Below are 13630 nucleotides of genomic sequence, written 5' to 3'. Positions count from 1 at the left end.
CAAAAGATTTTACTGCTGTAAATAGATGGCAATGGATATAAGTATTAAGTACTGCTTGAAAAAGATTTGAATATGTAAAAAGAATTTTGATGATAAATATGGAACAAGCTAAAAGTTAATTAAAATTGAAGTGGCTTAAACAGAGTCAACTATGTATGGGTTTTTTTGACTTAAAACCACACTTTATGCTTCTTTGTTACTGAATCACCTTATAATAACATACATTATAACAAAAAACCTATTTATAGATATGCATAATATCACTTGTGTATAAAAATAGTACTTCCTTTTCAGAATTGTTGTCAATTTTCAAAATACCAGAAGGATTTTTGGGATTATCAATTTAGGAAATAAAAATAATTCAGCAGATTATTTAGAACTGTTACCTGAAAAATACAAAGCAAAAAAACCCACCCATCCCCCCTAAGATCCCAGGTGGCTGTTTTCCAGTGTGCCTCAATTTTATAAAAGTGAACTGTATCACACTGGAATTAGCACTTACAATATATTCTGTTCTCTAATACATTTGCATGGTATTTTTCACTTTCCTGTACTGCATGTCTAATGTCGCCCCAGAGTGGTGCTTCTGGTTTTCACAATTTTGAGTTTGTAGTCTAAATTTAATGCAAAAACTTAATTATTTCTTCTTGTACTTTGCACTTGACTGAAGAAAAAGTCGATATTTACACATCTTAACAGTAAGGTTATGTGAATGCAGACTAAATCATATTTTTGTGCTGTCAGATTAACTCTTATCTCACAATATAAACATGACCAATGCTACAGTTCACCCTGTTGGCTTTGCTGTGAAAGATCACATGTGATGTTTTGCACAGGCTGTCCACCACACCAACTGCCTTTTGGCATCAATATATTTTTTGTCTTAATTTCGAATTCTGTTACCTTTAAGATTAAAGTATGTTCAATATTTTACATATCCTAATATTTAGTTAAATGTAAAGACTTTGACAATAACAGAAAACAATTCTCAATTGCTATGTTTTCTCGATTCCTTTTTTTGGGGGGGGGTGGGGAATATCTTATATTTTAAAGCAATATGGATTATACTTACAACTTTCAAACTACAGCTTGGAACTTCAGTGCAAATAGCTTTCAGAGATGAAACAAAGTTAAAAGTAAGGGGATCTGTGTCTCTTGAGAAACTTATGAGAAGTCGTACTTTAATACTTCGTAAAACTAATGCTTCTCTTATCTTCCCATCTAAATATGGCCAGTACCTGTGGAGAAAGAAGACAATATTTGCAAAGAACTTTTGAAATGCTAAAAAATGTGGGAGAGCCGCTCCCGTGCCAGAGAGCCGCAGCCAGAGGGCGCTGCTGGCCAGCCCAGCCACGGCCACACAGGATTTTCCCTGGTGGTCCAGGTCAGGGGATGGGAACAGCGGATCTCCCCCTCCCTGGCTGACATCCCTTGTTCAACCCCTATGCATTGGGACCGTGCGAGCTGGGCACTGGAATGCCTTCTGTAATTTCTTCCTGGGGAAACGGAGCTGCTGTGCAGGGTGCCTGCATCCTTCAGGAGCAGCAGATGAGATGGGGATGAAGGAGGATGCTGTTTTGTCCTGATGAGGATTGCAGAAATTCTGCCAGGAATGGGATGGTGGCTTCCTTGTTGCTCTTCTCACAACTGACAGTTAGCTTTTTATTCCTGACATTTGGTGGGAGCAGGTCAGGGCAGGGAGAATGAAACAAAGAAAAATGCACATTTTCTACATTCCAGCAGCATCAAAACATCTGGGCTAATGAAATCTGAGCTCTACCATGCCAGAAAATAACTTAAAAGCACGAACTGGGAGCTGGCAAGGTAAAGAAGCTGAGGCAGTGCCTCAAACACAGAGCCATGACAAAGGAAAAACGTTGGAGAATTCACACAGGTGGCTTCCCTGGATCTCCCTAATGCAGTAAATTTCTGAATTCTTCCACCATGAGAATAAAGTAAGGAGGAGTATAGGAGATAACACAAACTGGAACACTGTAGTGGTTCTACATACTAAGATGCTTTCCAACACAAAGGAGAAGTAAGAGGGATACAAATGGTGAAATTGAGGTTCCTACAGCACTGGCCATGATTCTTTCCCCGTGTTGGAGGCTGTACATAATGAGTTCATTGGAAAAACTCTCTCATAGAGTTAAAACAGTTTATGCTTGGTATCAGTCATATGATTATTATTTTTTGAAAAATTTGAGCAGAACAGGTCTAAATAGAAAAGAGTGTATAACCACAAGCTTAATTTAGCTTAACTGTGTTCAAATAAAATGCATAGATGGAATAGCAGGCTTTGCTAGATTCTAAATTCATTGTGAGCATTATCAAGAGTAGGAAGGACCAGTGGATACTTGCCTCCTGAGCTGGATGGTTTTGATGCACTCTGGCTCCAATGCTGGGCCCATGAGTGCTTTTTAATGGCCCATACAAACTGGCTATTCGAAAATTATGTGGTTTAGTTTGGTTTTAGCATGTCTCACTTAACCAAACTGTAATATCATTCAAATATAATCTATTCTGAATTGGGAATTTTTTTTTATATGTGTAAGCCAGTAAGATAATGACATTTCCCACACTGTATACTTGTCACAACACATTATTTTTCTCTTAATACACACACAGACACACTCTGTCATGCAGAATATCTGCATGATACTCATAATATGCCATTAGTTGTGGTCTCAGAATACTCAATATAATACTGGAATAAATAGGCTTCATGTATAAGCAGACTGTTATATTCCTGGGTTCCAATCACATGCAGATGGTCATACTAGACAATTTCTGATCTCGTTCAACAGGCAGATCCAAAGCTTAGGACCCAGTACTGGAAATGTCCTCTTAGGTCCCAATTCTGCTCCCATTTAAGTCAATGGCAGGACTCTCACTGATTTTAATAAGAGCAGAATTGGGCCCCAAGAAATTGATGCACAGTAGTAACTAATCTCCTGTGGGTTCATTTTCTCCACCAGATCCTACTGGCATTATGTTTACCAGCTGGGCCTGGACCTGGACACTCACCGTTTAGCATTGGTGTCGATGACAATGGGCAAGTAGTCCATGACAGCAATGTACACAAACTGTTTGGCATCATCAATAACACTATAGATAGCTTCAATATCCAGGACTCTGTCCTTGGGGCAGAAGAGTTTAGGTGAGTTCTGTGAAAGAAAAGGTTCAAATATGGCATTAAAAATAATTGATTTAATTTTTCTCCCCCTCAGTCTTCCTGAGATGACAAGTAGTATCCATTATTTTAGCAGAGATTATTAACTAATACATTCAGCCATCCTGCTAGAATACTCAAATCTACAAATGCAAGCTACTTGTTTACTTAGCCCCCAAAAGCCTCGTTATTTAGATGTTAACTGTGGGTAAAATGCAGAAGACACAGACTTCAAAACATCTGCTGTCATCACAGAAGTTGTAATTTAAGTTACATTTCAGAGAATTTTGTTCCAAAGAGCCCCAGGACTGGTTTCTATTGGATGAAGTGTTCATATGTTGTTGTCACATGAGCCTGATCTTTCACTTGTGAGCAGGAATTAAGTGTTTTATGTCAGTTGCAGGGAGATGCTGCAGTTTTGTAAGAAACTAATCTTTAAATCAAAGCTTCACGTGTAAATTACCCAGTTACAGAGCTGGTAACTGGCAAGCCCAGACTGCAGCTTTTCTGCCTTCTATCGGGGCTGTCAAAGGCAAGGTGAAGCCAGTGGAAATTGCTCGTCTGTGGCAGATGTGCCCAGGACTTTCTACTCTGCTGCACAAGCAGGGAGAGAAAAGTGAACCCCCCTTTCAAGTGCCTTGCAAGCAACAACTTCATCCCTGGGACAGAGGCTGTCCAAGGCACTTTAACCCAGCTGGAACCGGTGTTGTCCTGCCACTGTATCACCTTCTCACCTTCCTTACTTGCTTGGGTTCCAGCTGAAATCCAGATGGGTATCTTTCTTTTAGGGACAGATCTCAGGGGTTTTATTAGTCTTCCTTAATTTAAAAACACTGCCTGTCACAGTGGTTTCTTATTACTGACTGGCGTTCTTAAGGATTTTCTACAACTAAGTACAGAAAATACCAGACAATTAACCATAGCAAGATTTCAAGACCAATGTTCCAGATCCATTCCTGAACACTAAAAAACCAAAACCTCTTACACTTTATCAGCAGTCTGGAAGATGAGTTTGTTGCTAAGCAACACTAAACCATGATTCCCAAGTATAACCAAAAAATTCAATGACTACGTATTATGCTTGTTTTACATAGCATAAACATTGAAATATGTTTAAAAAAATAATTTCAACTCAAGAAAAAAGGTAAAGTGATGTAAATACAGTTAAATAATTAAAAATAATTTATTTCAATTATCTGGAACTTTTTTTAGTTTATTGCACCAAGATGTTATTCTGAACGCTTCTATTATTCTCTTGAACTTTTAAGGTACAGAACAGCTGAATAAAGAAATTCTCATGCACTTGTCTTTTTTGGATGCATTCAATATAAATATAAGGAAGTGAAAGACCTTCTGAAGATAATTAGAAGAAAAATCTCAGTAAAATCTCTCACTGTAGCACTGTGCTCAGGCATTCTACTTGTTACTCTGTGGCACAGCTGATCCCTGCCCCGCAGCCATGGACTGGAACACACAGCAGCATTAACACTCGGTCCACCAAGTCAGTTCCAAGCAATTCCAGGACTGCACTCCAGACAGTCATGCTGGCAAACACTGAGAATTTTCTAGTGCGAGAAAGTTATGGAAGAGCCTGTTTTTAAGAAGGAAGAACCAGCCCAAGTGGCTGTGGATATGAATTCAGGTAGCTCTTGTAGTTGGACTTCAGTGATCTGAGCTTCTGAGTACCACTGAGTCCTTCCTTTTGTTTTCTGAAGTTAAATACCAAGAGAAGAGGCTTCCTTGCCCACAGGAAAGGGGAAAAAAAATCACAGAGAGGAAGAGAGCACTCTGCAAAATGAAAAAAAAGGCAGAGTCTCTCTCCATCTGCCTTTGTCTAGGATCCCAGATTCCTTAAACTGAGCCTTAGCCAGCTTTCTATTGTGTTCCCCTCCAGTATCGACTTTGAGCAGGATTTCTCCATTCCTTACAGATTTCTTAGGAAGGACTAGGATTTCATTTCACAGGGCATTAGCAAACTCTCCAAAAGTCTGTCTCTCATTTAAGCTAGTCCTTAAGATTCTCCAGAATCAATGGAAGTGTCCATTTCTTCAAGCCACTATTAATTCTGGCTCTCTTAGGCACTTCCACATTTTCACTCCAAAATAGTTCTCTGTCTGTCCACTGATTGTAGGAGTATTCAAAGTCCTGGACAGCAGAACATTGCCTGGTGCCCAGTGGGTGAAGGAGAACCCTACCCTGTATGACCACCCATCTGCACTGTCTGTGGCTGTACAACTTAATAGTGGGCTATGTGTGTTGTGTTGTTTTAGACACACCACGGCTATATAGCAATGGCGGTTTTGCCCTTGCTTTATAGAGAATGGAAAATTACTCTCGGCAACTTTATTTCTAGTCTTGTTTTTGAAGGGGTGGTTTACATTCATGTAATTACCCCCAAAATGAATGACACTCCATATCTTCCATAATCTCTATCTCACTGGGTACTTCTTTCCAGTTTTGCTACATCACTGATGAGATGGAGGACTCAGTTTATTTCCATTAAAAATACATGCACAGACAGTGCTTCCATGGGGATCAGTGCCTGAATTTCAGAAATTTAAAAATGTCATTTAAAAATAAAGCTGAAGTAGATGATCTTGAGCAGAAGTACAAATGCTTTGTAATAGGGTGAATCCTTATAAATTACATTGATGAAAATGCAAGCTCTGATACCAAGCTTATTCTGTATAATTTTCTATGTCTGATTAAAGGTTCATTTGCTTCCAAGTCATTCATGTTCTACCTATTAGTGTAAAGAAAAGAATTTAATTTGAAGGGTCTCTGTATTGTTTTTTGAACATGAGTGGAAAAATGCTGAACATTACAAAGAAAGGGAAAATTGAATAATGCTCAGATGAAATCCTGCAGCATCTTCAGTCCTGGCAAACTGCATGTCATAGAAACCAGAATTAAAAAAAAAAAATACTGTGATTTTTCAAATGTCCAGCTCTTCCAAAGATCTTGTGGGTTTCTTCCCTTTCCCCTCCCCACTCTGGAACTCATTTCAGAACTTACCGACACAAAAGCCTCTGATTTTGTCTCGTTCAGCTGCAGTGTCAATTTATTTTGAGTATCGTACACTCCATAGAGTCTCTTAGACCAACTCGGAGGTATTTTATTCTTGTACCTTAATGAGCTATACAGGGCAAATATCCTTTGTAAATCCAGGACCAGGCAGCTACAGTTATAGACGATGACACCAAGTTCCTTCATCTGTGAAATTAGAAGTTGGATCATTAGTTATATTTTTGCTGATGGATCTGTGGAAGTATGCAGCAAGAACACAAAAAACTTATCTTGGGTACCCCAGTTTTCTGGGTGTCAGTTTCTTCACATGTTAAAAGGGAGATAATGATAATTTTCTGTCACAGAAAGTACTCTGTAAGCATCAACGTTCTCACATATAAATTATGAGGAAAAATAGTCCAAGTAAATACAGACAGCAGAGTATAATTAAATACTTTAGCCTTCAACAGGCACAGTCCCACTACTCTTTTAGGCAAAACCATGTCTCCTGATCATCATAAATCTTGTATTGGCAGAGATTTCATTAATTGTACACCCCTAGTACCCAAGTTGTTGACATTTTCATGCTGAATGTATTGTCTGGCTTTTGTGATCAAAGTGTAACCACATGCTCACTCTCTTCCCTTCCTTTGCTTTAGAACAGCTGAAGAAAGGACTGGTGTGGGCCTGGATGCTATTGACCTCTCATTACCTGTATTTAACAATAGTCCAGCCATCTTCTAAAGCAAAGCAAGAAGAACATCTGCACGTATCTGTTGGAAAACCACATGTAGGATAAATATTTAAAGGATCCATGCTGGTTTTCTGCAGGCAAACTCTCTCGGAAGCATGCCTGCGAAGTCTGCCTGGCATGATGAAAAAGTAAGAGTAATATTAACTCTCCTGCATGCTTACCCTTTCACTCCAAAATATTCCCACTGATGTTATTCCCTTTGATGAGATCTCCACAGTCACACAGACTAGTTTCTGGTAAAAGCATATCTTTCTGCAAAGCCTGTGGGAAGTCTGAACCCCGCACTGACAATAGCTCAGAGCTTGTTCCAGTGCAGTTCTCCCTGACTGCAGATGAGAACCACTCTGCAGGAGTGGACAGAGGGGAAGCAAAGGATAGAACTGAACCTTGACTCCTTCTGTGGTGGGTAAGCAGAAACAACAAGCACCAATACTCGCAGTGAGAAGGAAATTCAATGGTGACACATTCTTCATGTCCCCAACCTGGAAATACCACACACCTAAGAATATACAACACTGAACTATCTCCTTCCTAAATATTTGCCAAATAGCAGCAACCACAGGAACAAGACCTAATATTAATACTACCTAAATCAGAATATTTCTGCAAGCTTCTTGAATCTGTTAGCCTGCACATCCTGAAATTTGTGGAGAGTTGGAAAAAAAGAGACATACTGCACTGCAGCCTTTCATTTCTGGATAACCCAGTAAATTAATTTTGATGCTAAATATAAATATGACCAATATCCTAGCTGAAGGATCTATTTGCAATAACATCTTTAATTTTTCCCCTGGGTGTTGGTATCTTTGAGGATGCTCCTGTATTCAGCTCTAGGCTGTCCCCATAGTCTGGGCACTATTTGTCTCCAAATATTTTTAACTATACATTATCACTGTTTTCACTGTGTGCTGCCAATACAGCTCTCTTAATTGCCAGGCCTGCTGTTGCAGAGGACTTGCTAATAGTACTCTGTTATATGTATCTGCATAATGTGGTTTAATCGGCTTTTCATGGCTATTAGTTGATTGTGACATAATTATGAGGTTAGAGTTTTCCTTTCATTTATCAGTCCCATTATTATTATTCCACTTTATCCCTTCTATTAAAAGTAGAGATGAAAGGGTCCTCACTGCACACCAGAAGCTGCCAGGATTGCATCTGCATGAGCAACTCTCCTCGCAACGGGAATGCCCGCAGCGTGTCCCCTCCCTGTGAATTAAGGGATTGCCCTCCTGCCTAAGTGGCTCCTCGTGCAGAGACGGGGAGGAAGCCAGGGGCACTAATGCGTTTTGTTAAATGCCACTTTCCCAGATCACCAGCTAGCCGGAGTGCCCAAGGCAGCATTAGGCACGCCTTAGCGCCAGCCTCCCCCGGAGCACGGCAGCACCGGGAGCGCAGGGAGCGCAGCCTGCCCCGGAGCCGCTCCAGCGGCGCTGCCCGCCCGAGGGAACAGCTCCAGCCACGGGCGGCAACGAAGCCATCCCGAGATGTGTTTACAGCGCAGTAATGAACGCTGCCTCCCCGAGGTGTTGCGTCTTGCAGTGGGCTTCTCAAAGCACTGTTCAAAGCTTTTCTTGTTTCTGAAGCTTTTGGAAGGGCTTTTCCCCATGGGGATTCCCTAATACACGATAGAGGCAGCGCTCCTCCTTCCCCTCGCTAGGAAAACACTGATATCCTCTGCTGCTTGTTTTCATTAAGCTTCTATGAACTTAAGTTCAAATTTGACTTAACCCGAACAGCAGATTAAAAGCTATAGGAAGAGGGCAGACGGCAAGTCTGATGCTTGCTGCGCAAACCGAATTCTCGTAAGAAACCCGTTTAGATGTCAGCCTGTCACTTTGTGACCCTCTCAGCTTAGGTGTGAGCTATCCCCTTGAAATGCAAACAACACGTGCAGGTAGTAAAACCCCACTTTTTCCTTTCTCGTGTAACAACCCAAATAAATTTAGAGACAAAAAAGTCTTCAGAAGCACCTTCCACCAAGCCTAGCTCTACTCCCATACTCTGAGATAAGGAGAAACTGTTCTCCTTCCTATTAATCATGAAGCCTATAATCCTGGAGGCATAGGGGGCAGCAAGGATGTGGTAGTGACAGATTTAGTATGAAGTGGTATGACATCTAGATAAAGAAAAAGACTTTCTCTTCCATTTGAGAGCTGCTGTCATTACAGACTTATTTTTTTTTTAAGTAGTCTCAGAGGAGAAGCAGGAAAAAACATCTACATTGAAAGAGTCAAAATCTGAGTGTTGCTCCCTGGCTTGTCATCATGGAAACCTTCAGCTAAGCATCATTTGAGGTACCTGTTAAGGTAAAACCCTTCAGGGCAGGCTCTTAAGGCAAGGGAAGTATTTCTTCATCCTGCATTTTAAGAGCAATTAATACAGTAATGAAAATGTCACTGAAAAATTAAAGTGAAGAAGATCTCAAAAAATCTAAACCTTAATGAAACTAAGCAAGATAAATGTAAAATGAAAATACAGAGTCACAAATTTGATTACCTCAAAATGGAACAAAACTTTTTGTTTGGTAAAGTTGGTACAGTTGCTTGTGAGTGACATTTCCAGGACATCTGCCAAGGCCTGGGGAAAGGAATGGTTATCTGCATAGAGAATTTTGTGTCCTCTCTTGAGGAGGTTTCTTCTCTTCTTTGGTAAGAACTACCATGCATAATCTAATCAAAGAATGAAAAATATGGGAGTTGGTTTTCCTTGTTTTTCCCCATGCCATTTACATTTGTGTAGAGCAACTGTTAAAGATTACCAAATTACTGATTGACTTTTTTTTTGCCAGTAAGGGCTTTCTTAAAGCACCAGATAAGTGAATAATTATAATTGGCTTAAGAAATGTAGTTTCCTCCCACTGTACAACAATACCCTAACTACAGAACTCAGTTAAGCTATGAAAGGTAATGAATGTGGCCTAGATAGAAAAATAGTAATTTTTATGACAAGAGGAGGAATTCCTTGCTAAATTGGACAAAAAGCAGCATTTCACAAACAGGAATTTTTGCTTATTTTTTTTTTCCATGCACATTTACAGGCATACTATGAAAAAAGAAGAAAAAACATGGGAAAATAACTTGAACAATCCAGGCTGTGGACACAGAGCACTGTAAGATTCCTACACTGAGAAACAGTGTTAGCAGGACTTTTCAGGTAAATCTGGGTCATGGCCAGAAAGGGTGTACAATGTGTCCTTACCCTGTACTGTGCAGACGAGACAGTTCATTTTTTATTTACCTTGAGCTACACTCTGAAGAGACAACACCACTGTGTAGGCAAGGTACTATTTGACCTACATAAGAGTGACACAATCTGGTTCACAGCTTGCAATATCTGAGTTGTGGCAAATGCAGCAGGAAGGTTTAGAAAACCCCTTGCTTAAAGAAAAAGTTTTTAGTAGTTGTTCACATGTGAACCTGATCCTGTAAACAACAGGCAGCTCTCCTCAAGCATGAGCTGCCGCTTGCCCAAAAGGCCACTGGCAGATGCCATGGATCCATTGCCTGTGCTACAGAAACTCTGGATTATCTAGAGGTGGCCTATTGCACACAAAATTTACAAAGTAGACTTTTGGTATATAGGATACTGTATGCATCTGTCATTTGCCTGTGTTTGAAAATGTATTTAATGGTGCATTTGAGCATCTGATTTTTTATAATGACGAGTTTCTAAATGAATGACTGAGCAAAGCCAGAATCACAACGGGGTAAACTAATGGGGTAACAAAAAGCATTCCATAATGATAAATCAATTGCTAAAGTCTGAGATTTCAATAGCTTCTAAAGAAAAGTAGTATGCAATGTATTCATTATCAGTTTAAGACAAACCACAGATATTTACAGTGTTACACTAATATTTTCATAAAATATGCTCCAATTATTCAGTTACCTGGCACTCCAAACATACTTTCTTTTTCATTATCAGGCTTACCTGATCCCTACTTCAGAACTCCCTTATGTTTTTATGTGGTATCCTTTAATACTGAGTGAATATTTCCCAATCATACATAGCACCACTGAAGGCTGCCTCTGTGCAGCTATTCTTTATCTGTCTTTGCCAAAACCTGCTGAGCAGATCTGCGTGCCCACCCTGTGCCAGGCACAGGTGACAGCCGAGGGGTGGCCTGTGGCAGCAGTGCAGGAGCAGAATGGCATTCTGATGGGGAGTGACCATCAACAGAGAGAGAGGGGTCAAAGATTTGAGAAAGGTAAAAGTGTTTCTTTGTGCAGAGTTGTTTGCTGTGACTGTTGTTTGCTGTGACATACTTTTCTGGAAGAAGCTGACAGGAGTAGTGCTAATCACAAATGCACTCAGTGTAATGACCCCATTCAGGCTGCCCTCGTTTTCATTCAAACCAAATGTGCAACCTGATGCTGAACAGGCTGAGAAGGCTGTAGCACTGCCTGGCCCCTCTCTCACAAAACCTCTGCAGGTATTACAGTCCACCACAACAGCAAAAGGATGTGCCTCAGCTGACACTTCACTAGAAACTGCAACCTACCTTTACATTCCTGAGACAAAAATCCTCCTTCTATGCTTGGCTAGTAATACAGTACAGTATTCACACTTTGTTATGTTAAAATCAAAATTAATTCAGTGAAATCCAAATCCAGCACAGTCCTGCTTCTGCTCCAAGTTCCACTTTTCATTCTCCTGTTGCTAAGAAAATGGGAGCTACACTGATATTGGGAAATACTAAACAGAAAACAATACAAATAGGAAAGCACTGTTTTCCCAGGAAGTTAATAAAACTCTGTCTAGCTTAAACTATTGGAAAGTGAATAAATCTGAATTAACAGTATTTTGGATGTCAGAAATCATCTAGGGCACAATAAATGGTCTTACTTGAATTCCCTGTTATTTTGACAAGCAAAAATTGCTTTTGAATATTATTTACGGAATTAAAACAGATTAAATTTTAAGATTAACCTGTTTAATTGTTTAATTGTGCAACTTTCCTGTTTTCTATAGACACTTTTATTGAATCAATGGTGTTTTTAAAATCCTGCATTCAGCTCTCAACCTCTCTCAAATTAATCACTTCGTGAGTCTTGCACTTGGATCTCTCTTATGCTTGGCCTGTGTCCTGCAGTTTTGTAGGTTTTAAACTTCTGTCATCTAAGGCTAAAGGTTAATTTTCTATCATGTTGGTTTTAAGTAATTTGCAAGTAATTGCCAGATGGAATTTCTAATGAACTAAAAAAAAAAGTCCTTCCACTTGACAAAAGAATGAAATTTCAATCTGAGCCAGGAACTCAATCTCATCACTGAAAATGGAAAACTCACTCAAGCCACTGTGGTGGAAATAAATCTTAGCATGTGACCAAGAAAAGGTGATGCATTTGAGAGGGAATGCACCCAGCATTGGCACTGAATGTCACTATAAAACCATGATGTTTTAACCAAAGGAAAGGAAGTGGTGTAAGTGGACTGACTATACCACTGAAGTTGATAAATTTGAATTGTCAGCTACCAGCAGTCCACTGGTCTTTAATTCTCACCTTTAGAAAGTAAATTTGATAAATTTTGAGCTGTAGTTCATGCAGAATAAAAGTCTCAAGAAGTTACAACTTTGTATGTTATTTTTACTAATATTACCTAATGGAAAAAAATCTGCCATGACAAGGCAGAGAAGATCTTCGAGGAGCTGCTAATTTTTTGTATTCCCTTTTTTCAGTAGTCCATAGGCAAAGAAACCAAAACTGCACAGTGATGCTCTACTAATTTCTACTTCATTTCAGCCATTATTTTTCATAGCACCCTGATCTTAAGAAAATCATGCTGAGAAAAAAAGACAGGCTTAGCATTTCATTTCTGCTGAAAAGTACTGCTTCTGAGACACAAAGCAAGTTAGGCACCCAGGCAGAAGGGGGGTTTGTTAAAAAATGGTGAGGTTAAAAAAAACTTTGTGATGAAAAGGTAGCAATGCATCTTCAAAGCAGAAAAAAACAGAGATCCCCTGTGTCCTCATCACATTTGAAAGAAGCACCATCATGATTTTTCTTTTTCAGCCATCTGTTCTATTGATATGAAAACTCAGCAAAAATAAGTTTGTTCATAGAAAAAAATCAAATATAGTTTGTTTAAACCATGGACCACTCTGTGATGATGTTTACATAGGCTCTACCACAGAATTGTGAATACAAGTTTGGGCTTTTCACTGCTGTTGTTTAAGCTCACTAAAAGCCAAATCTAACACACGGCTAATTGTCAGAGCAAGCCAGAAGGCAGAACTGAATCAGTTAAAAATTCATTGCCATATAATCTATCAGCATAATTTATATCACTTGGCATAATCACAGACTAATTTATAATTTTCAAATGAACTTTCAGTTTATAGTTTCATTACCCCCTCAAAGCAAGCACAAGTGTCTTCCTTAGGGGAAATGGAAGCTTGCAACTGCAAGAAAACATTTTACCAGGATCATGTTTGATTTATTTCTTGCTTTACTGCAGGAAATCTAATTAATGTGAATTCTAATTTGATTCTGTTTCTCTTTCGAAATAGTTTTGTTCCTTTTGTCAAAGAAAAGAACAGGCTGGAAAGAAAAGGATCACATTCTGTTGGCCTCCCATCCCACTGCTGGCAAGCTGCATCACATTTCAGTCTTGGTGTCATTCACATGGCATTAAAAAATTCACTTCTGCAGCAGAACCATAAGAAAACTAACAGGTGAAATGAAAGACCCTGCTAG

At 39.4% G+C, this 13630-nt stretch overlaps 1 protein-coding gene across 1 annotated transcript in view; it reads right to left on the bottom strand.

The window, feature by feature from the left end:
* The window catches only part of PLD5 (phospholipase D family member 5), a 156904-nt gene that overhangs the window by 5100 nt on the left and 138174 nt on the right, over positions 1 to 13630 (bottom strand). Inside the window, exons 6-8 of the mRNA XM_062489209.1 lie at positions 6188 to 6385; positions 3028 to 3167; positions 1073 to 1238 (exon numbers count right to left, since the gene is read on the bottom strand). Of these exons, the coding sequence (XP_062345193.1) occupies positions 1073 to 1238; positions 3028 to 3167; positions 6188 to 6385 (504 nt within the window). The remainder of the gene's footprint in view (positions 1 to 1072; positions 1239 to 3027; positions 3168 to 6187; positions 6386 to 13630) is intronic.

The sequence above is a fragment of the Cinclus cinclus genome, chromosome 3 (assembly GCF_963662255.1).
Source record: "Cinclus cinclus chromosome 3, bCinCin1.1, whole genome shotgun sequence".
Classification (NCBI taxonomy): Eukaryota; Metazoa; Chordata; class Aves; order Passeriformes; family Cinclidae; genus Cinclus; species Cinclus cinclus.
Note: the sequence above shows the minus strand (reverse complement) of the source record. Positions and strands in the feature narration are given on the sequence as shown.